General features: G+C 36.7%; 1 protein-coding gene across 1 annotated transcript in view; it reads right to left on the reverse strand.

Annotated features, from left to right (window-relative positions):
* The window catches only part of Ilk (integrin linked kinase), a 123,867-nt gene that overhangs the window by 51,406 nt on the left and 47,025 nt on the right, over positions 1 to 25,436 (reverse strand). The window contains exons 3-5 of the mRNA XM_090390376.1: positions 24,960 to 25,055; positions 11,879 to 11,975; positions 8,833 to 8,913 (exon numbers count right to left, since the gene is read on the reverse strand). Of these exons, the coding sequence (XP_090246502.1) occupies positions 8,833 to 8,913; positions 11,879 to 11,975; positions 24,960 to 25,055 (274 nt within the window). The remainder of the gene's footprint in view (positions 1 to 8,832; positions 8,914 to 11,878; positions 11,976 to 24,959; positions 25,056 to 25,436) is intronic.

Here is a 25,436-nt window from a genome sequence, read left to right on the forward strand (position 1 = left end):
CTGGCTAAAGGCAATTTCAACCCTCTCGGCGATTATTCTGAGCAAGAAGAAGAATTCCTTCAGCATTGGGCATGCTCAAACCATTCAAGGCTTTATTAGCATTAGCATTAGCAGAGGCATATGATGCAAGAAAGCAAGCTTATTCAGCATCAGCCAAAAAAAAAAAAAAGCACAACCACTACTCCCATTTCACCCCTCCGTTCGTTCGAAATACCTGTCCAGCTGAGCCTTAAATTTGTTTAGGCTATCAACTTCAACAACAAGTGATGGAAGTCTATTCCACAAACCAACTGCCCGCTGGCTAAAGGCAAATTTCCGCACATCTATCCGACATCCGTCCTTCCTCAATTTGAATTTATGCCCTCTCAGGTGATTATTCTGAGCAAGAGGAAGAATCCCATTGGCATTGAGCATGCTCAAGCCATTCAAAGCCTTGTACACCTCTATCAGATCACCTCGCTGATGCCTAGTCTCCAGACTCCGTAATTTGCAAAACTTAAGCCTTTCTTCGTAAGAGCAACCCTTTGTTCCATTCACTAATCTTGTTGCCCTTCTCTGTACTCATTCCAGCAGCTCTACATCCTTCTTAAAATGAGGTCTCCAGACCCGTATACAGTACTCAAAGTGTGGCCTGACCATATTTCAAAATAAAAAATTCAACCTCTCATATAACCTTCTGTACCCATGACCTGAAATATTCATATACTAATCCATCTTTTCAGTAGCATCTGTAGCAGCTTTTCTTCAAGTGAGTTATCTCACTATTTGCCTGCTGCAGCATATCACACAGGTTACACATCATTAGATTTAATGACATAGGATTCAACTTTCTTCAAATTTTCAGTAAGTTCCAGCTGGGGGATAGACTTAACCATCTTACTCACACCAGTAATGCTCGAAGGCAGAATGAGCTTGGCTAGTAGCATGAATAGTATCCTCATGTTCTGAAATGTGATCTTCAAACTTTCTTATGAAGTTTTTTATATTACAAACCCTACAATCCAGGCATCACATATGATAGGCTAACTCTACATGAAAAATGGGATGAGGTCCTTAGCTTTCAAATTTACAAAGTGTAATTTTATTAATATAATTATCTTGCTTTAATCTTGATTAACATAATTATATCATGTTCAAATGAGCTTGAAAAAAAAAAAAAAAAAAAAAAAAAAAGTATATATTTATAAGCTAATTTTAGCTTCTACATTAGTTAAATCCCAAATTTTTTGCACTTGAATGCATCTCGATTTTTATCAAGCAAGTATATCTCCCTCAGTAAATCTGAACAGGTAAATTTAGCTATTGATACTGTGAGGTGGCCTATATCTAACTTTTAAGGGCACAGCTTCCCTTCTGCCTTGATAGGGGTTGTTCATAATGAGTTTGTTCAGAAAAACTGCCAATTAATGCTTTGTGAAGATGTGAAAGCGGTGAATATCAGTCTAGGTACAGTGTATACCACAATGCATCACTATTCGCATTATTAGAAAATATATGTGGTATATGAGTACTCAAATGATTTACATACAACAAGAAAATGTGGTATACATGAGTACCTTACTCTTTATTGACAGGAGAGGTGGGGAAGATAACATCTTAAAATGCACTGTTGCTAGAGATGAATCACGGTGTTGTTAAAAAAATAATTAGAACTTGTGGCATGCCTCAGAGCTATAAGTTTTTCCTCTCATTTTTTGATGGGCACCAAGGACTGTTGCTCATAGTATGAGCAAAATACCTGAATAAATGCTAAGTGTTACTGTGAAATATCACATCTGTTGAAGATAATGCAAATCTCTTCTAACTTTGTGGATTTATTGGATGATTGTTTTCTACATCAGCATGTTCGGGAGGCAACTAGAGGGAGTAATACTCTTGATTTGATTATCAGCAGTGATTCTTCATGCATTAAGAATCTGCAGATAAATGAACCACTAGGTGGCAGTGATCACAGTGTGCTGAAGTGGGATTTACTCAAAGAGGTAACTACCATTAGGGGTAAAGGGAAGGGTTATTGCTTCCGTAAAGGCGACTACGATGGACTGAGACAGTATTTAAATTCTATACAGTGGGACCAACTGATGATGTTACCAACAGCAAATTCAAAATGGGAAGCATTCAAAGAACTTATCTTGGAAGCTACTAGGCTTTACATACCAACTAAGAAATATTGTTCAAGGTTTAGGCCAAAATGGATGTCAGATGAACTAATGAGGCATATGGCAGAGAAGAAAAATGCATGGGATACATACAAATTAACACATGACACAGAAGCCTATGATAGATACAAGTTGATATGCAACCAAGTTACAAAGGAGGTTAGGCAGGCGAAGGCAGATTACGAGAAATCCTTGGCAAGGGATGCAAAGAAAAACAGCAAAGAGTTCTTTACTTAGGTAAACTCTAGAAGGAAGGGGATGAATCAGATTGGTCCACTTGATATTGATGGGTCAAGTGTTGATGATCCTGCTCAGGTAGCTAACAAACTAAATGAATATTTTGCATCGACATTCACACATGAGGAGTTATTCAGCGCAGGGAATGCCAGAGGTGTATTCAACTCTAGCAGTAAGCTACAGAATCTTGAAATAACTGGGAGTAAAGTGGAGGAGAAACTGTTGAAGATAAACACAAGAAAGGCACCCGGGGTGGATGGGATCTATCCAGTTATATTAAAGGAGGCAGCAAAGGAAGTAAGCAAACCCTTAGCCATAATTATGAGAGCTTCCTTGGACTCAGGGGAGGTACCCATAGACTGGAAATGTGCAAATGTGACCCCAATTCACAAAGGAGGATCAAAGGCTGACACAAGTAATTATAGACCTGTGAGCTTAACTTCTGTTCCAGGAAAATTAATGGAGGCACTGGTTAAAGAAGCACTGCAGGATCATTTAGACAAGACTTCAGTTATAGCTCAGACACAGCATGGTTTTGTTAAGGGGAAGTCTTGCCTGACCAACTTGATTGGATACTATGATGCAGTCACAAAAGAACTGGATGCAGGGAATAACTTTGATATTATATACTTGGATCTTAGAAAGGCTTTTGATACTGTTGCACATGGAAGACTGCTACACAAATTGGAGCAGTGTGACATTGGAGGCAAATTACTGCTATGGATAAAGGGGTGGTTGAGGGGGAGAAGACAGAGAGTGGTAATCAATGGACACTGCTCATCGTGGACTGATGTTATTAGTGGAGTCCCTCAGGGCTCAGTGTTGGGTCCATTATTGTTTTCTGTATTTATAAATGATATTGATGATGGTATATCGGGATTAATGTCCAAGTTTGCAGACGATACAAAGGTAGGTAGGGTTGTCAAGGACACTACTGACACTATGCTGCTGCAACAGGATCTGGAAAGGTTGAGCAGATGGGCTGAGAGGTGGCAAATGAAGTTTAACATTGGCAAATGTAAAGTACTACACATGGGAAACAGCAACCCCAGAGCAACTTATCAACTCTGTGGTACTACACTGACAGTGGTAGAGAATGAAAGGGACTTGGAGGTGGTTGTGTAGGCAGATATGAAGTTCTCTGAGCAGTGCAGACGGGCTGCAAGAGTAGCTCATGGAGTGTTGTCAATGATATACAGGAATTTTTCCAGCAGGGATAAGGAGGTGATTATTCCATTGTATAAGGCGATGGTCAGGCCACACCTAGAGTACTGTATACAGGTCTGGAGGCCTCATTTCAAGAAGGATGTAGAGCTGCTGGAACGAGTACAGAGAAGGGCAACAAGATTAGTGAATGGAACAAAGGGGTGCTCTTATGAAGAAAGGCTTAAGTTTTGCAAATTACAGTGTCTGGAGACTAGGCACCAGCGAGGTGATCTGATAGAGGTGTATAAAGCCTTGAATGGTTTAAGCATGCTCAATGCTGATGGGATTCTTCCTCTAGCTCAGAAAAATCACCTGAGAGGGCATAAATTCAAATTGAGGAAAGACAGATGTAGGATAGACGTGCGGAAATTTGCCTTTAGCCAGCAGGTGGTTGGTTGGTGGAACAGACTTCCATCCCTTGTGGTGGAGGTTGACAGCCTAAATAAGTTTAAGGCTCAGCTGGACAGGTATTTTGAACGAACAGAGGGGTGAAGTGGAAGTGGTTTTTTTTTTTTTTTTTTTTTTTTTCTGGCTGATGCTGCATAAGCTTGCTTTCTTGCATCAAATGCCTCTACTAATGCTAATGCTAACTTATCATCTCCCAGAGGTACTATTATTATAGAGTACCACAGGTATTAACAACTTTTCATGTTTTGGGGTTGGCATAATATTAAATGAGTTAATAGTAATAACACCTTGTCCAAGACACACACACACACACACACACACACTGGGGTTGGCATAATATTATATGAGTTACTAGTAATAACACCTTGTCTAAGACACACACACAAACATGCATGAGTTACAAAGGCTACACTTAGACTGATTTTATTGAGCAATGCTTACAACTTGAATGGTATAACTATTGATGATTCTGTACAGATTGCTAATAAACTGAATAAATGTTTTACATCAACATTCACAGAGAAAGAAGTATTTAGAGATGAGGTTAAACAATTTTACAATAACAGAAAGTTAAATAGAAGAGAAATTTCTATAGCTAAAAATAAACAAAGCATATAGGGCTGATGGAATCTATCTGATTGTATTAAAAAAAAACTGCAAAAGAGGTAGCTAAACCTTTAGCATTATAATAAGGAGAATTCAACCCCACAGACTCACATCTGATGAGTATGGGCTTGGCGGACCCAGGGCCCTGAGCTGGACATCATCATTCTTCTCTTCCTTGGCGATTCCCTTTTCTCTCTCTCTCTCTCTCTCTCTCTCTCTCTCTCTCTCTCTCTCTCTCTCTCTCTCTCTCTCTCTCTCTCTCAGGGTAGTTCAGAATTTTTTTTTTTTTTGGCTGGTGCAGCATAACCCTCAGGCTTCCTTGCACCATATGGCTAATAATAATCCTTAGATTCTCCTTATTATAAATTCTCCTGAATCTAAGGATTCAGGAGAAGAAACTTGCTGACTGGAGATGTGTGCAAATATATCTTCTATTTACAAGAGAGGTTCAAACAGTGAAGTGGGTAACTACAGACTTACGAGGGAGATTCAAAAAATATTTGTATTCACTCAGAAGTAACATTTATAGAAAGTTGAAGTTTTTTTGTTTGATAACTTGAAATCTCTATAGCAAACCACACAAATATTTTGGCTTCAATCTGATATTCATTTTATTTTTTTGCAGCACTGAATGAAGTAAAGTATTACAATGATAAAGTGGAATACAGATCGGTGATTTTGTTACTCTTTCTGCAAGGGAAAACACCCAAAACAATCCACACAGTCACGTTTATGAAGTAGATGGCCCAAGTTACAGTGCTGTTGCACATTGGTACAAACAATTCAAATGTGGAAGACCCTCAGTGAATGATGAAGAAATCACAGGATGCACAGCAACAGTTGTAACAGAAGGGTGTTGCAAAAACTGAGGTATTAATCGTGGAAGATTGCCATATTAGCATTAAAGAACTGGCTGCACAGCTCCAAATTAGTGTATATGGTCTGGGGAGAACATCATCAATCAACAGTTGCATACAAGTAAAGTATCTGCTAGTTGGGTTACCGACTTCTGACCCCTTACCAGAAGGAAAGAGCGCAATGTGCACATGAGATGTTCTTGATGTGCCAGGAAAAGCAAGAGGAGTATTTTTCTGGGCTAATCACTTGATGAAACTTAGATCCATCGCTATGATCCCAAAACTAGGCAAATGTCAAAACAATGGAAGCATCCAGAATCCCCCCCCCCACTAAAAAAAAGGCAAATGTGCAACCAAATGCTGGGATCAGCATGGTATAATACTAACAGATTACCTTCAAAAGGGCTGTACTGTGACAGTGAAATATTATTCCAACCTCCAATAAAAATGACAAAGCAAAAGAAAAATTACAGGGAAAGCTGTCAAAAGTTGTGCATCTGCTCCACAGTAATGCCCCTGTGCATTCCTCACATGATGCATTAAGGTATGTCCATGAATGTGGGTTGAAATATTGCCACATCCTGCTTATTACCCAGACCATGCACCCTCAGATTTCTTCTTTCCTGTCATGAAGTTATTTCTTCGTGGAAAACACATTGTTGCTGATGATGAGGTAATTTCTGCTGCTGAGTAATGGTCTGAAGGATAGTCAGAGGACTTCTACAAAACTGGCCTGTGGAAGTGGTGTATTGAGAGGTAGCAAAAATGTGCCATTTTGTCTGGTGACTATGTTGAAAAAGCGTAAGACATGGCATTTGTTTTTGAGCCTTCCATCACAACTACTTCTGGGTGAATACAAATCTTTTTGGAATTCTCCTCGTATAAGTTTAACCTCCGTGCCAGAGAAAACAATGAAGTCAGTAATTAAAGAAGTAATGCAAGATCACCTTGACCAGAGTAGTGCCATGAGGCAAACACAGCATGGATTTATTAATGGGAGATCACAGTTGATCAATCTGATTAGCAACTATGAGATCGTCACAAGGAATATGGATGCAAAGAATAATTTTGACATTTTATTCTTAGATTTCAGCAAAGGCTTTGATACTGTAACACAAGCATGATTGCAATATAAACTGGAGTAATGTGGCATTAGCGACAAGTTTAAAAAGCCTTTGCAACTGATCTTTATGGGCTAATGTGGTGAGTGTAGTTTTACAGGGGTTGGTGTTGGGCCTGTACTGTTTTTATTATTTGTTAATGATACTGATGTAGGTTTTTCAAGTTTAACTGTCTAATTTGTTGTTGTTGTTATTTGGTTTTTAGGAGCATTAGCAACTAAGGCCATGTTGCTCCAGGATATGCGGTGGTCATTCCCTGACCTTTCCACATCCTCCGTATTTGGTGGTGACGGGCTCAAACCCTGGTCTAATCAAGAAGTGTGTGTTACGCACTGCTGCGCCTTCCCACCTGGCTACGGAAGCGCCCCGTCTAATTTGTGGATGATATAAATGTGGGCACAGTGGTTAATGAGTGTAATCAGGGAAGGCTACATCAAGAGGATCTGGACAGACTGGAAAATGGCAATTGAAGTTTAATAGCAATAAATGTAAGGTACTGCATTATTAAGGTTACATAGAGTACCATTTAGGTGGCACTAAACTCAAGTCAGGTAGAAAAGGAAAAAACCTGGAGTGATCGCAAAGTCTGATATGAAATTCTCTGAGCAATGCAAATGTGATGCTAGAACAGCTCATGGGATTCTATCAATGATAAACAGAAACTTATAGCAGGGACAAAGAGGTGATCATCCAGTTGTATAAGGCAATGGTTAAGCCACATCTAGAATATTGTATACAGGTTTGGAAATCTCATTTCAGGAAGGACATAGTTCTGTTGGAAAGGATGCAGAGAAGGGAAACAAGATTAACTAGGGGTACAAAAGGATAAAGCAGAGATTCCCAAAGTGTAGGATGCCCCCCCCCCAAGTGGCACATTTGTTTTTGTTTTTTTTGTGTGTGTGTATTTGGGGGGGGGAGTGCTTGTTTTCATGAAGCACTTCTCTAATGAAATATGGACAAATCATCCCACTAATTTCTATTATTCGTATTTTATTTCTTTGAGATTAAATGTATTGAAGTATAGATTAATTTATAAAAGTATGTATATTCATAGCTAAAATTATGTCAAATCTGTTTATTTGCATTTGTTCTGGAAGTGGGGGGGGGTGGCACATGAAATTTATGAAAAATTTTAAGGGGACTCAAGGTATAAAAAAGTCTGGAAACCTCTGGGATAAAGGATATCTTGCCAGGGAAGGCTGAAGTTCAGTATACTGCAGTCTCTGGAAACTAGGCATTAACTGAATTATATAATGCTTTAAAAGGGTTTCACAATAAATGCTGATGGAATCTTTATCCTTTCTCAGTTGAAACACACAAGAGGACATAAATTTAAATTGGAAAAGAAAGGTGCAGGTCATGTGTGGATTCACACTCAGTCAAAGTAGGGTCAATTGTTTGAATAATTTTCCACCAAGTGTTGTGGATGTTTTGGGTAAATTTAAGGAAGATTGATATTTTAATTTATTAGACAGGATGGGAAAATGAAGGGTATTTTTTTTTGGTTCTGCTATGTAAGCTTTTCTTTCTTGGATCATATTGCCAATACTAACTTGCCTATAACTATGATTTTTCTCTATGATTACCACGTCATTGATCCCATGGAGTCTGTTTTTGTGCTAAAGCAATAAAGGCAATGAGGTAATATATTGTCTGTAAATTGTGTGTAGAAAAAAATTTTGTCTGCTAGATGAAAAACCTGAGATTTTGAAGGAGGAGGGGAGAGAAGGATTACAAAATCCTTCCTCAATTCTACCACAGTATACAAAAAAAAAAAAAAAAAAAAAGTCACAAAATTCTTCCTGGCTTGATGAGATTTGAACCCAGGCCTTTTCCACACAATGTAGAAAGGTTAATCATAACTAATGTGCTATCAATCACATTGATCACTTAGAAAAATTCTCTGAAATGTATGAATTTTCATATAAATAATAATACTTAAGTAATGAGGCTTTAAAGAGGAGTTGTCTTAATTCTGCTCCAGTGAAAATGGATTTACATATATAACACTAGAATAAATGCCTTAAACATATGGTGAATTTGAAAAATAAAATACACACACTTTTTATATGTTTCTTCTGAACAATCCTTATACTCCAAAGGATATAGAAAAAACTATACAATGTGGGATATGTCAGTTTTTATCATAACCAGTAAATATGACTATTAGTAATACATTTTAAAAATCAGTTCAATATAATTAGCATGCATCTTTAACATAAATGATTTAAAACTCACTAGTTCTGGTCTTTGTTCCCATCCAACTCTGGTCTTTATATGGGACTTTTTTTAGATCTTGACCCAACTGGACAGCTAATTCTAAAAACAAATTTGACTGATGATTAAAGTAAAAAACTATAATGATTGAGGAAAATGCTTCTTAGATTAATTAAAGCAATAGTATAAGTACACAAGTTTAGTTACCAATACTTAGTTTTGAGGTAACCAGTAATAAAAAAAAGACAATTATTACCAGATGAGGCAGGTTATCACATTTGCTTTTCAACATGTTTGCTGAGTAGACCTGTATAAGTGTTCAAGAGTAAACTAAGTCCTGTGGTGCCATAATGCCTATAAGCATTATGGCAAAGCACCCATGTCTTAATGCATACTGATCGAATTCTGGCTATTAGCACCAACAATTCATTTTTGTTTATAGCTTGCTACACATATTTATTCTTTTTTTTTTTTTTTCCAGTGTTGAGGTTAGTTTATGTATATAGAATAAGCTTCTGAAAAATTTTTAGTTTTGTTCTGATTTCTCAGCTCAATATTTGGTTACACTGCACTGTCTTACAAGGAAGAGCATATCTTTTGTAGAGTACAGAACAAGCATTGATAGAAGTACATGGTTTGCAGCAATATTCTGGTAATTGACATCATCCAGTCTTTTGCTTATTGCAGCAATATCTGTTAAGCACATCCACAACAAGTTTTAATTTGTTGCTAATGGAAAGTCTTTGTCAGTCTAATGGAAAGCTGCATTTTTCTCATTTGTTGTATATACTGAAAATGAAGTTTGAACAATTGTGGAATATCAAATTTTGTTAGAAAGTCACATACAGAAACACATGAAATCCTTGCTCCAGTTTACAGAGCAAATGCAATCATAAAAACAAAAAAAAAAAAAAAAAAAAAAAAATAGTTCAAGTGTTTTCAAAGATTTAGTGAAGAAGGAAATTTTTTGCTTGAAGATAAAAAAAAAAAACAATAGTCACTTGTCAACATCCCAAAACAATCAAAACATCAATGAATTCCACACCCTCACTCAAATGGATCAACAACTAAACACTTGAAAAACTGATTTGACCGAGGATTTGGGTATAAGGCAAGCGCATGCCAGATTTTTCAACAGTCTTGCTCAAGAGGAAAGACAGCACGAAATCCTCATTTCAACTCTGTTCTTTGAGCAAACTGTATCAGATCCTGCATTTTTTAACAAAAATATATAACAGGTGAGGAGTCTGTGTATGGATATGATGACCCAGAGCCCAAGGTTCAGAGCTACCAATGGAAATAACATCAGCACTAAGGCCAAAAGAAGGCAGTAGCAGCCAAAATCACATGTAAAAGTCATGCCGATTGCATTTATCATAATTTATTCCACGAGGTATTACTATTAATGTAACTTACCACCAAGAAGTTTTAAAATGATCGAGACGTGCAATCTACTGTAAACAGCCTGAAAAATGGTGAAATGGTTGGCTCCTTCGCAACAATGCAGTGTGCCACAAGTTACTTGCCATCTGACAATTTATGACCAACAAAAACAATGTCATTTTGATACACACACCTTATCTGCCTGATTAAGCAGTATGTGATTTTTGGCTAGTCTCAAAATTAAAATAGGACATGAAAGGAAAATGATTTGGGTAAATTCAAGAAATCTAATCAAACACAGACCATCTAAAAGCATTCACAAATAGAAGACTACCAAAATTGTTTTAATTGGAGCGGTAATGATGGAACTGGTGTGTAGTTGCAGAAGGAGATTATATTGAAGAATATTAATAATGTAAATGTTTATTGTTGAATAAAATTAACTGTTTCCAACATTCACCACACATTTTGATCAAACCTGTTACACTACATGATTACAACAGAGTCATATTTCCTGTTTCCCTGACTCTATTGTCAGGGAAACAGGAACTATATTGTACAAAAAGGATAAGTGGAACAGGACATCTACTAATGTCAATGACCAAAAGTATTCCCATATTCGCACACAGGTAGTCACAAAAAAGGGCTTTCAATTCAAAAACAAAACACATAGCAGGATCACCTTTGACCGGTATGACTGGTATCTCAATCTTTCTGGACATTTTCTACCAACTTTCAGTAGATGTCAGCTGTAATTTGCCCTCCATTCCTTCTGCAAATTAGATGACAGAAAAATTCTTACCATGTAATTTTTGAGCCATTTGTCCTTTACATTTATCCAAAGGTGTTTCTCCATATTTGTTACAAAGTTTTGAAGACCAATTTGGCTATAGCCAAATCTGGTAATCCAATTCATTCTGCAAGTATGACCGATGAAGCTAATTCAACTAAAGCTTGTTAGATTTCTTTCTCTGAGGTTACATGCAGTGTAGAAAATTCCATGGTGGAAAGCTACAGACAAAGTAGCACTCTGTAGAGGCCATAAACAAAATTACTACTAGTATTTGAGAAAGTGGAGATAATGGAGAAACAGATGGCACCGTAAATGCTGCTACAAGGTTCTGGTGGTTAATGGTTTATTTTATCATCTTAGTATTATTAAAACGATAATAATAAAGATGAAAATTTATCCTGTATTCTTTGTTACATTACATTAGCGTTTAACTCAGTAATAGCATTAAATTAACATAAGATTTATAGGCCTTTTTTTTTTGTTTTTTTTTTTTTTTTTTTTTGCTCCAAATCACTTTTAGAACTGTATATAAAGGATTTTATTTGTCATCTACATGATTAAAATTACATTTAAGACCTTCAGCAACAAAATCAGTTGTGCCAAATAACAAATAAAGAATAAAAGATTCTGTGGTTTTTTTTGTTTTTTTTTTATATTAATTATTAATGATTACTTCAAAGAATATAGCAAGACGATGACGTTAACATTATTTTTTATTTTTGTAAGAGGAATTTAGCAAAGAATTATAGATATCAATTCTCATTTTTAGATGTATATCTATATGGTTTTGTTCCAAATAAATAACACTTGAAAAAAGCAAATTTTCAAGCAAAACATATATATGATTTAATATATCACATAGTACTGACAAATGATAAAAAAAATTCTTACCATGTAATTTTTGAGCCATTTGTCCTTTACATTTATCCAAAGGTGTTTCTCCATATTTGTTACAAACAGATACCAAGGCACCATTATTTATCAGATCCTAACAAACAATTTTTTAGAACAACATTTAAATCTACTTTTAAAAAAATTCAAAGGAAACAAATCAAAAAACAGTGAATAAAAAACGATATTACTTATATGAGTAGAGGTCTATGTGGAACCCCATATGCTGTGAAAAATTGTTTCATGCTGAGTAATTCTATCTTTAAAAGGCAGGAGGTGAATCATCATAAACAGTTAACACCGTGTGGATATGTACACTTAGATATCATAGTTGTGGCAGTGTAAGATAAACAATGTTGAAATGAGAAATATCACTAGGGTTCTTCAGATTTAAACTAAATAAAACTACTTCAATAAGTAAAATAATTTTTTAGTGATAGAGAAGGTCAACTTCAAATACACATTTCTGGTGATATAATTTTAAATTTTATTGAACTGTTAATTGTACAGTAGGTTAATTCATGTGTACTGTGATGGAAGCAATACTGGATAATAATCCATCTTGGATAATAAATCCAGTATTATTATCCATTATTATCCTATGTACTGTTACAAAAATGAGAGATGAAGATGATATGCTATTAAATTTAAATATAGATGCCCTAATCTTACATTTATGTGTTCTTGGAAAATCAAATGTAATGCAGAACATATCCACACCTTAAATACTGCAAACAGGACTAGAAGCCTTGTTTCAGGAAGGATATAAACTTACTTAAAAGGATACAACAGAAGACAAATAAGACTAGCTGTAGATCTAACAGATATTCCTATGCATCCATAGAAATCTGACTGAAGTGCTAAAGGTTAGCATTAGTAAAGGCACATGATGCAAGTAAGCAAGCAAGCATCAACTAAAAAAAAATAATAATAAAATAACTTTCTCATTTCACCTATCCACTCGCTCCAAATGTTTGTCTAGTTCTGCCTTGAATCTATTTAAGCTATCAACTTCTACAACGACAGATGGAAGTTTGTTCCAGCAATCAACTACCCGCTGGATAAAGGCAAATTCTACACATCTACTCTACAACTGTCTTTCCTCAATTTGAATTGATGCTCTCTCAGGCAATTATTCTGAGCAAGAGGAAGAATCCCATCAGCATTGAGCATGCTTAATCCCATTCAAGACTTTATACACCTCAATCAGATCACCCTCGCAGGTGCCTAGTCTCCAGATACAGTAATTTTCAAAACTTAAGCTTTTCTTCGTAAGAGCGACCCTTTGTTCCATTAGTGAATGGAACAAAGAGCAACCTTTGTTCCATTCACTAATCATGTTGCCCTTCTCTGTACTCATTCCAGCAGCTCTATATCCTTCTTAAAATGAGGCCTCCAGACCTGTATACAGTACTCAAGGTGTGGCCTGACCATAGACTTATACAAGAGGATAATCACCTTCTTATCCATGCTAGAAAAATTCCTGTATATCATTGACAAGACACCATAAGCTATTGTGCTGATACTCTTGCAGACCATCTGCACTGCCTAGAAAACTTCATATCTGCCTGCACAATTACCACAGGTCCTTTTCATTCTCTACCACTGTCAGTGTAGCACCACAGAGTTGATACTTTACTCTGGGGTTACTGCTTCCCAATAAGCAGTACTTTACACTTGTCAATGTTAAACTTCAGTATCCACCTCTGAGCCCATCTGCTCAACTTTTCTAGATCCTCTTCCAGCAGTGTACTGTCATTACTGTATTAACAACCCTAGCAACCTTGGTATCATCTGCAAACTTGGACATTAAGCCTGATATACCATAATCCATATCATTAATAAATACAGAAAACAACAATGGACCTAACACTGAACCCTGGGGGACTCCACTAATAACATTAGTCCATGAAGAGCAGTGTCTATTGATTACAACTTTCTGTCTTCTCCCTCTAAACCATCCCTTTATCCACATCAGCAATTTGCATCCAATGCCACACTGCTCCAATTTGTGCAGCAATCTTCCATGTGCAACAGTATCAAAAGCCTTTCTAAGATCCAAATATATGATATCAAAATTATTCTTTGCATCCAATTCCTTTGTGACCACATCATAGTAGCTAATCAAATTAGTCAGACAAGACTTCCCCCTTAACAAGCCCATGCTGTGCACGAGCTATAACTGAAGTCTTGTCTAGATGATCCTGCAGTACTTCCTTAACCAGTGCCTCTATTAATTTCCCTGGAACAGAAGTTAAACTAACAGGTCCATAATTACCTGGGTCTCCCTTTGATCCTCCTTTGTGGATTGGAGTCACATTTGCACATCTCCAGTGCACATCTCATGGGTACCTTCCCTGAGTCTAAGGAAGCTCTTATAATTATGGCTAAAGGTTTGCTTACTTTTTTTTTTTGCTGCCTTCTTTAATATAACTGGATAGATCCACCCCATGTGCCTTTCTTATATTTACCTTCAACAATTTCTCCTCCACTTTACTTTCTGTTATTACAAATTCATTTAGCTCACTGCCAGAGTTTAATTTACCTCTGGCATTTCCCTATCTGAATAACTCCTCATGTGTGAATGTAGATGCAAAATATTCATTTAGTTTGTTAGCTAAGCAGGATCATCAACAGTTGAACCATCAATATCAAGTGGACCAATCTGATTCATTCCCTTTCCTTTGCGTCCTTTGCCAAAGATTTCTCGTAATCTGCCTTTGCCTGCATAATCTCCTTTGTGACTCGGTTACAGACCAGCTTATATCTATCATAGGCTTCTGTGTCACATGTCAATTTATATGTATCCCATGCATTTTTATTCTCTGCCACTTGACTAATTAGTTCATCTGACATCCATTTTAGCCTAAACCTTGAACAATATTTCTTAGTTGGTATGTAAAGCCTGGTAGCTTCCAAGATTAATTCTTTGAATACTTCCCATTTTGAATTTGCTGTTAGTAACATCATCAATTAGTCCCACCGTATAGAATTTAAATATTGTCTCAGACCACCATAGTCACCTTTACAAAAGCAAAAACCCATCCCTTTACCCCTGATGGTAGTTACCTCTTTGAGTAAATCCCACTTCAGCACACCGAGATCACTGCCACTTAGTGGTTCCTTTAACTGCAGATTCTTAATGCATGAAGAATCACTACTGATAATCAGATCAAGAGTATTACTCCCTCTAGTTGCCTCCCGAACATGCTTCTGTAGAAAACAATCATCTAATAAATCCACAAAAGCCTTGCTAGTGTGTGAGTGACCAACCTACAAATTCCAGTCAATATCTGGGAAATTAAAATCCCCCATTATAAGACTCTTTGATTTACTGGCCCATTTTATTTCTCTGTACAGTTTCTTATTATACTCATCAGAGTCATTATGCCTATAACACACTCCAACTCTCAATTTTGATCTCCCAGTGCTTATATCACACCAAACTGACTCGACTCTGCACTGTCCAACGATGTCGACTGGCTTTACTTCCTTGGATTTTATGCAAGGAAGCATTAATAGCATAACCCCTCCTCCTTCCTATCCTGTCTATCTTTTCTGTACACACAAGGCTCAAGGGCTGAAAAAAGTTCTACCCCTTGAGCCTTGCACAATCTCACCAGGGCCAAATTGATCGACAAGGCTCTCATCATATACTCCCTCGTATCGTGTCTGGGCAGAATTGCAGACACTTTCAAATTCAACCCTACCTCATGGCTTTTTTTCAACATTGACCTGTACTTGTTAAGTAATTCTGCCGATCTCCTACTCTTAATATCATTAATGCCAACGTGTACAACAGCATCACCCTTTGTGCCTTTAATAGATGATATCTGCTATACAATGTTATCAACCTTTGCCCCTGGCAGACATACCCTGGTCCTGTTCCACCTATCCGTTTTGCCCAATATGTTCTCCATTTCCCTGACAATAGAGTCACCAACAACAACTAGTTCCTTTGGGACCAGTGCATTCTGCTTTGGGGGTTGCTGCTGTGTTGCGTGATGTTCAAGTGCAAGCTCTGGCATTGATGTGGGCAGCTGAGAGCCTGATGGGTCCCTCAATTTAAATCCTTCAAGGGCATCCACCTTGTCCTTCAAGCTTTCATATAGGCCCATAACAACACTGAGTTGACACCTGATTTCCTCACACTTCTTACATCATGCACAAACAAAGACAATGTGCGTGGCAATATCATTTCCCGTTCCTGATTGCTCCACAAACATCAAACAAGCAGTACATTTCAAAAGGCTGTGATTCAGAGGACAACCGCCCCACCTCAGTTCTCCCCTGTCATTAGTTTGAGCCTTTTGCTTTGCTGCTCTGGTCTGAGTCATGATTTCTATTGAATTTCAAATAAAATTCCAATAACAAAATATAATAATAAACTTATATCCCAATGCAGTTATAACACTATATATATATGTATTTCAGTATCGAATATTATCTCCGAGTTACGTTATATAACTTTCTTATCTCCTATCAAGTAATTTATAATGTAGTAATATAGTAATTTATAATGTTACGTTTGTAAAAACTAGGCTGTTATATGTATTTAGTTAAAAAAGTACAATTTAATTGACAATGAAACTTAAAAAGATTATTAAATTTTACTGATTAATTGATACTACTACACTTGCTATCTAGTTTTCTGTTAAACCTTACGCTATCTAGTTTGGGGTATATGTTGTATCATATAACAATGGCGGCAAGTTACGAATAGTAAATCTATGGACACGAGGTATTAATTACTTTCAAAATCACACAATCTAAATTCAAAAGAAACCACAGTGCTTGACTAGGTCTATAAGCTACTTATAGAAAATAATTTAATCTAACAATTATAATAATTTAATCTAAAAATATAATTAAAAACTTAGCACTCGCGGAATCTGCAAAACTTGTCCAATACGTGGATTTGATACCCTTACCGATACTAAGTAATAATCTACAAAATTTCTATCTAAGTTCAAATTAAACTAAAGTATTGTTACTAGGAATATAAAGCAACTCTAGAAAATAAATTAATATGCCAATTTAAGTCAACAAAAAAGCAAAAAGTTAAGAAAACTTCTCTATTGGCTGGAGCCGTAAAAACTTCGCCTGTTAACATGTACTCTCATGCCCTCTCCACTCTTGTTGCAGTAGCTCACCCTGATTACTGTCAATAACCACCCTGCCAACATTTGTACCATCTGTAAACTTAGACATTAAGTCTGATATACCTTCATCAATATCATTAATAAATATTGAAAACAACAATGGTCCCAGCACTGAACACTGGGGGGGCTCTCCACTGATAACATCAGTCCACAAAGGGTAGTGCCCACTGATAACCAGTCTCTGTCCTCTTCTTGCTAGCATGTCAGTGACCAACTCACAACAGTATCAAAAGCTTTTCTGAAATCCAAGAATAAGATATCAAAATTATTTTTACATCCATTTCCTTGGTCACTGCATCATAGTAACCTATCAAGTTGATTAGACAAGACAACCCCTTAACAAATCCATGCCGTGATTGCAGTATAATTACATTTCTGTCTAGGTGGTCCTGCATTACTTCTTTAGCCTACTCAATTATTTTCAATGGAACAGATGTTAAGCTAACAGGTCTGTAATTATTCATGTCACCTTTTGATCCCCCTTTATAAACCGGGGATACATTCACACATCTCCGGTTAATAGGGACCTGCCATGAATCTAAGGATGCTCTTATAATTATGGCTAAAGGTTTGCTTACCTCCTTTGTTGCCTCCCTTAATATGACTGGGATAGATTCCATCTAACGCAGGTGCCTCTTTTTTTATGTTCAGCTTCAACAATATTTCTTCCACTTTCCTTTCAGTTATTATTATCAGCCATATGGTGCAAGGAAGCCTGAGGCTTATGCTGCACCAGCCAAAACAAAAAAATTCCCAAGTTACCATGAGAGAGAGAGAGAGAGAGAGAGAGAGAGAGAGAGAGAGAGAGAGAGAGAGAGAGAGAGAGGGGAACACCAAGAAAGAGAAGAATGATGATATCCAGTTCAGGACCCTGGGTGTGCCAAGCCCATACTCACCAAATGTGAGTCCCTGGGGTGAAAGTTTAACAAAACTCTCTATTATAAAATAATCAGAACAATCCATTTTAATGTATCTTTCCTTTCACTGTATTTTCGCTCTACAACAGATTGGCTGCTTTTTCATGTTAATTTAGAAGCCGTTTTTCTTTCTAAATTTCTATAATTCAAAGAAAAATCATTTAGTTCTCTAAACGTGCTGGCGCAATTAATAAATGTAAAACTGGCTTACCTCTGGACTTCAGAAATTCACTGGAATATATCTCTATCAAATATCTGATAATTCTTTTCCTTTAATTTGCCATTTTTGACCTTTAGTGAGATCACGTGAAACTATTTACTTCGAGACCAAACGATCTTTTTATAAGGAATAGCTTTTAGAACACCATATTGAAATAAAAACACAACGTAGAAAAAACTTTTTTTTAAACTCGTGCTTTAAACAAAAGCATATTACTATCAATAAGCGATATATTTCCACTTTTAAATTTCTTTAAGGCTTAAACTCCATAATATTTCTTGAACAAAAAAATAAATAAAAAAAAAAAAACATGACAAATCGTGTCTTGCCCCAAACAGCCTTTTTTATTATCATTTTATTATAGACTTTATCACAGTCATTTAGCTCCCCATTGGAGTTTGATAAACTTCTGGCATACCCTCTTTTAAATAATTCATGTGTGAGAATGTAGATGCAAAATACCTATTCAATTTGTTAGCATCTGAGCAGGATCATCAACAGTTAACCCACTAACATCAAGTGGTCAAATGTGATTCAACCCCCTTCCTTCTACTGTTAATATAAGCATAAAAGTCTCTGATGCTTTCCTTTGCCAGAGACTTCTTGTAATATGCCTTAGTTTGCTTAACTTCCTTTTTAACTTGATTACAGACTAATTTATATCTACCACACACTTCTGTATCACCAGATAATTTGTATGCATCCCATGCACTTTTCTTCTCTGTGAATGGTTTGAAAATGGCAGAAGGTTATCAAATTGTAGCAGGGTGCTTAATGATTTTGTAATAACTGAGAGCAAAGTGGAGGAGAAATTGTTGAAGTTAAACATAAGAAAGGCACCAGGGGTGGATGGGATCTATCCAGTTATATTAAAGAAGGCAGCAAAGCAACTAAGCAAACCCTTAGCCATAATTATGAGAGCATCCTTGGACTCAGGGGAGGTCCCCATGGACTGGAGATGTGCAAATGTATCCCCAATTCACAAAGGGGGATAGAAGGGTGACACGAGTAATTACAGACCAGTTAGTTTAACTTCTGTTCCGGGTAAAATAATAGAGTCACTGGTTAAAGGAGCATTGCAGGATCATCTAGACAAGGCTGCAGCAATAATTCAGAGACAGCATGGGTTTGTTAAGGGAAAGTCTTGTCTGACAAATTTGATAGGATATTATGATGTGGTTACAAAGGAACTGGATGCAAAAAATAATTTTGATATCATATATTTGGATTTCAGAACAGCTTTTGACACTGTTGCGCATGGAAGACTATTGAACAAATTAGAGCAGAATGGTATTAAGGGCAAGCTGCTAACAATGGATAAAAGGATGGTTGAGTAGGAGAAGACAGAGGGTGGTAATCAATGGGTGCTGCTTCGTGGACTAATGTTATTAGTGGAGTCCAACAGGGTTCAGCGTTGGGTCCACTGTTATTTTGTATATTTATCAATGATATTGATGAAGGTATATATCAGGCTTAGTGTCGAAGTTTGCAGATGATACAAAGGTTGGCAGGGTTGTTAATGACAGTAATGGCAGTGTGCTACTGCAACAGGATCTAGATAATTTGGGCAGATGGGTTAAGGAAGTGGCAACTGAAGTTTAACCTTGACAAATGCAAAGTACTGCATATGGGTAGAAGTAACCCCAGAGAAACGTACCAACTGTGTGGTACTACACTTAAGGTGGTAGAAAATGTATATAAAGTGCTTAGCATCATAGAAAATGATGCTAAGCACTTTAGGTGGTAGAAAATGAAAAAGACCTAGGAGTAATTGTGCAGTCAGATATGAAGTTTTCTGAGCAATGCAGACAGGCTGCCAGGGCAGGTCATGGGGTTTTGTCAATGATATATAGGAATTTTGCTAGCAGGGAAAAGGAGGTGATTGTCCCTCTGTATAAGGCAATGGTCAGGCCACGCTTTGAGTACTGCGTACAGGTCTGTAGGCCTCATTTTAGGAAGGATGTAGATTTGTTTGAGTGTGTACAGAGAAGGGCAACAAGATTGGTGAGGGGAATGAAGGGATCCTCTTACCAAGAGAGAGGCTTAAGTTCTGCAAACTGAAGTGGCCAGAGACTAGGCACCTGCGCGGTATCTGACTGAGGTGTAGAAGGCCTTGAATGGGTTGTGCACGCTGAATTCTGATGGGATCCTTCCACTTGTTCAGATTACAAACCTAAGGGGGCACAAATTCAAATTAAGAAACAACAGATGTAGAATAGATATGCGGAAATTTGCCTTTAGCCAGTGGGTGGTTAATTGCTGGAACAAACTTGGAACTGGACAGGCATTTGGAGGGAATGGTGTGATTTTTTTTTTTTTTTTTTTTTGGCTGATGCTGCATAAGCTCATACACTTGCTTTCTTGCATCACATGCCACTATTACTACTACTACATATCTCAATAGTTCATCTGACATCTATTTAGGTCCCAACTCTTGAACAGTATTTCTTAGTTGGTATGAAAAGCTTAGTAGCTTTTATGATGACTTCCCTGAATGCTTCCCATTTAGAATTTGTTGTTAATAATATAATAAGTTGGTCCCACTGCATAGAATTTAAAAACTGTCTAAGACCACTGTAATTATTCATGTACAAAAACTTTACCCTTGACAGTAGTCATGTCTTTGATTAAATTCAATATTAGTACACTGCAATCTCTACCACTCAGTGGATCTTTTATCAGCAGATTCTTGATATATGTAGAATCACTGCTGATAACCAGATCAAGAGTACTGCTTTTGACACCAGAAGTCTTCTGGTGTCAAATTGTCACCAGAAGACTTCATCCATTGGTTCCATTCATCTCTCATGGCAGCTTTGAAGGGTTTGTTAATGCTGACATCAAGTGGTTGGAGCTGAGATTCAAGCCTCCAGGTATGACAGCAAGTTTTGTCTTTTGCTCTGCAGCAATCTTCTTTGTGTTTTTTGTTATGTGTGCCCTGAACTGATCAAGAACCAATAGGGCAGGTTTGCGTAAGAGCCCACCTGGTCTCCTGCTCCAAACTTTCTGAAACCAGATCTTCATCCCATCCTGATCCATCCAACCCTTGTCATGAACATGGACAATCACTCTTCGAGGAATGTCTTCTTTTGGCATTGTTTTGCGTTTGAAAATTTTTATTGTTATTTGGTTTTTTTAGGAGCATTAGCAACTAAGGCCATATTGCTCCGTGAATATGCGGTGGTCATTCCTGACCTTTCCGCATCCTCCGTATTTGGTGGTTACGGGCTCGAACCCCGGTCTAATCAAGAAGCGTGTGCTACGCACTGCTGCTCCTTCCCACCTGGCTACGGAGGCGCCTGCGTTTGAAAATCAGCATAGGAGGCAGCTTGGTTCCGTCGGCACAACAAGCTAGAACAACTGTGTAACGGCTCTTTTCATGTCCACTTGTCTTCACAGTTACAGTTTTCACCTCCTTATCAACAGTTCTGTTACTTGGGTCATCAAACTGAAGGGGGACTTCGTCCATATTTGCAATCTGTCCCAACTGATGTGTCTTCCGACATTGAATGACGAAACGATGAAAATCAAGGACCTACTGCTCATAGCTTTCAGGCATCTTTTGGGCAAGTCTGGTGAATGTACGCATGCTTAGTCCATTCTGTTTCATGAACCTGAAGCACCAATTATGTCCTCCTTTGAAATCAGTAACTTATTTTTCATCAGCAATTCTTCTTGCCTCATGCTGAACCATCTTTGTGGACACAGGAATTCCAATTGCCCTTTGCTCTTCAATCCATATCTTCAATTCACTCTCTAAATCAGGCAATTTTGCTGACTTGCCTCTCATGGCCTTCTTCTGCCGTGGCATTTTCAGTAGGGTTTATTCTTCCCGTAGCCAGTCTCGGATTGTTTTCTCAGTTGGAGGAAGACCAAACTTATGTTCAGCAGTACGATTTCCATTCACTTTTATAAACTGGATCACTTTTAACTTGAATTCAGCACTGTATGAAAATCTTTTCTGAGCCATTTCTGGGCAGAATGTGGCAAAACGTAACCTAATATACTGGTAACAAGTGCAAAACAATGAGCACAAAGACAACAAGCGGGAAATGCAAGTAAAAAAAAAATCTACAACCACTGTATAAGACCTGAAATTTTTCGAAATAGGGTGTGTCTTATACATGGGGAAATACAGTATGTCTGAGTGACACCATGTCTCTGCTATCCTTACAATGTCTGCATTGGATGACTTAATTAGTACTGCAAATTCATCAAATTTATTTACAATGCTCCTAGCATTAGTGTACATGCAAATATACATGCACATGGTTTTTACTCTTAGTTACCCTTATACAGCCCATGTATTCTCTTGTTCCATGATGCCCCATAGCAGGGCCTGAATTTCCAACAACTCTTCAGTAATCAATTCTACTGTCTCAGATTCAAGTAAATTTTCAATTCAATTTCATTTTTATAAACTCCATCTGAGCCAGCTCTTTAAGTCATCCTGGTGCTATCTTTAATAGTAGTACTAATGGTGTCATTTACAAGGAAACATTTAAGGTTACGGCAGAATTGAGGGCACAGCTTCTTCCACACACTGTTCGTGTATTGCTGTGGAATTTTAATCCATGCAGACTTGATTAAAGAAAGGGCATCTTTTACAGTGAATGTCTTCCAAAATTCTCTCACAGAAATGTACAAATTGTCTATCTGGTTGACAATTTTGGCCATTGCAGAGCACAGATAAAAATTTAACATTTTAATTAGGCCTGGTCCATGTCCATTTGTTGCAGGAGTGAAGTCATAGGCAGAGTTAAGTGGCAAAAAAACAACTGATATATTGTCACTCATATTGATGGTCTGTGGATAACTTGAAGTATTATCCAGGATAATGACTGTTTTTAAAGGAATTTCTTCCTGCATGCAGTAGGACTTCAATTCTAGAAACAACTTTACTAAAGTAATAGCTGAAGATGCCACTTGTCATCCACCCTTCTTTATTGGTATACCAGTAGACCAGCAAGGAACTTTTGTTGCATCCCTTAAGTGCCTGTGGATTTTCGCTGTGTTAGATCAGAAAAGGCTTCAATTTGAAATCACCCTTTGCATTTCCACCTAAAAGGAGGTCAGTGATCTTCAGAGGCTTTGAAACCTGGTACTCTCATTCTTTTTGTGCAATGTAGGTGTGGTTTGACATTCATTTCCAGAAGAGACTGGTTTCATCCAGTTGAAGATTTGTCTGATGTGTAACTGCCTTCTTCTATTAATGCTTTCAGTTCCTCTCAATATTTATCTGCAGCCTCTCCTGAAAAGCTTCATATTCTTCAAGCCATATCAAACTCTGAACTTGCTAAACCATCCAGAACTTGCGAAAATTCTTTTACTTCACCTTCTTCTATTCTTTCTTAAATTTTCATAAAGGCTTTTGCTGACACCAGCCTGAGGATGATCTGTATGTTTTGTCTGTTCTAGAGATGTAGCCATGTTGCCAGCAACTTTTCCATTATGTTACTCTTTACGTAGATGGAAGTAGCAGTACACAATGATGTGCTTGATTTTTTTTCTTGTTGCTTCTAATGGTGTGTAAAGTGCTTTTGCTTATATTCAATGCATTCTTTATCACAGCAGTTGACCAATTGCTTTCATAGCACTTTATATTACATTCAGTTTTTGATCCAAAGTTATGGATTTTCCAGCACGTTTTTCTAAACTCAATAGCATTATCACTTGCTGCACAGAGAGTACCATTATTAATTTATGAAACTTGCAATATCAAACTGAAATCAAAATAAAAGAAAAAAAGCACTTTGTTTTGTATCTATTCAGCATGACTAACAACATTAAGATTCTGAAAGCAGGGAATACAGTACCTCACATCGATATCATGTGACAGATGAGTAATCAGCTCAGCTTGCTCTCGCTCAATATGACTACAAAACAGAAGAGCAAGTAAAATGAAAAAATATCTAAATACCAGGTCACGTAATTAAAAGTTTGGCATGCAAATAAAATGAAAATATCTAAACATCGGATAATGCAAGTTCAAATTCGTGCAAATAGAACTTGGTCACAAAAGAACAATTTTTTCCTGGAACTATGTTTTACCAATACACTTACATTAGCAGATCAGTGCAACAGATTTTTCAGTCATGGCTTATATTTCTATCATTACTTTTATATGTAGAGTCGTCACACTGACCTGGGACAACAACTTATGTTACTAAATAGGGTACAACTACTAAAAGTTTAAATATTTTCCATGTTTATTTGGATTTCTCTTCTCCGTAATGTTATTTTGGATACTACTTTTTTTTCTTTAAATATGCACCCCTGTATGGGTAATAGAAATTAACAAGGTTTTGCAAACTTACCCCACTGAATTTCTCACATTTATATAAGAAATGCAGTAGAGGCAAGTTTATCATTCATTTTCACATATGCGATCTTATTTAAAATAAATGAACTCACATCAGTTTATTACTAAACCTATGAAGACAATTCCAAAACCATGTTTTGAAAATTTCACGAAATTTTAAATTCTGGATTTACCTTTATCAAGCAGGGTCTTCTCTGACACTAGCCTCATTCAAATTTCACAAACAATAAATGGAATCTCATTTTCTTTTATTTAAAAAAATACAAATATATATACTTTTGTTACTGAAACTTGCATAAAGCAAAATAGGAAAATTTAGAAAAAAATTTCAAAAAATAAATTTGACAAGAAAAATCTTTAATTGGAGTTAATTCTTATCACATTTACTATAACCACTGTAAAAGCTAAAATTTTAATTTTTCTGAGACATTAAAAAAAAGTTTCATACTAAATAGCTTACCTCAGCAACTGCCTGATAGCCCCAGAAACAAGCATAATGAAGGGGAGTATTGCCATGCTCATTTATGGCATTAATATCAGCTTTGTTACGTAGTAGCTATAAAAAAGCACACAAAAAAAAAGGAGAAAAGAAACTATATCAGCTTCACCTAAAAGTCATGTGCTAATTTACTTTTCATTGTTATTATCAATCCAATTTTTTGGGATGATATCACAAATTTACCACATAAGCAACAGATACAAAATTTATCAATAGTGTGGTCTTTACACAGGACTTGATTTCTCTGTGCCTGTGTGATATGAACACAGCTGTAATGCACTCATTTATCACACTTCAAATGCAATTTCCAGGTTTGTTTCTTAAATAAAAAAATAAGGTCCTATCTAACTTTTATTCAATACAATTTGGATGAATTTTATCATTACTGAATTAATTATTATGTCAACTATTTTTAGCCTATGAAAAACCAATGTGGTT

The sequence above is a fragment of the Mastigoproctus giganteus genome, chromosome 2, assembly GCF_048544385.1.
Source record: "Mastigoproctus giganteus isolate SK-2022 chromosome 2, ASM4854438v1, whole genome shotgun sequence".
NCBI classification, from domain to species: domain Eukaryota; kingdom Metazoa; phylum Arthropoda; class Arachnida; order Uropygi; family Thelyphonidae; genus Mastigoproctus; species Mastigoproctus giganteus.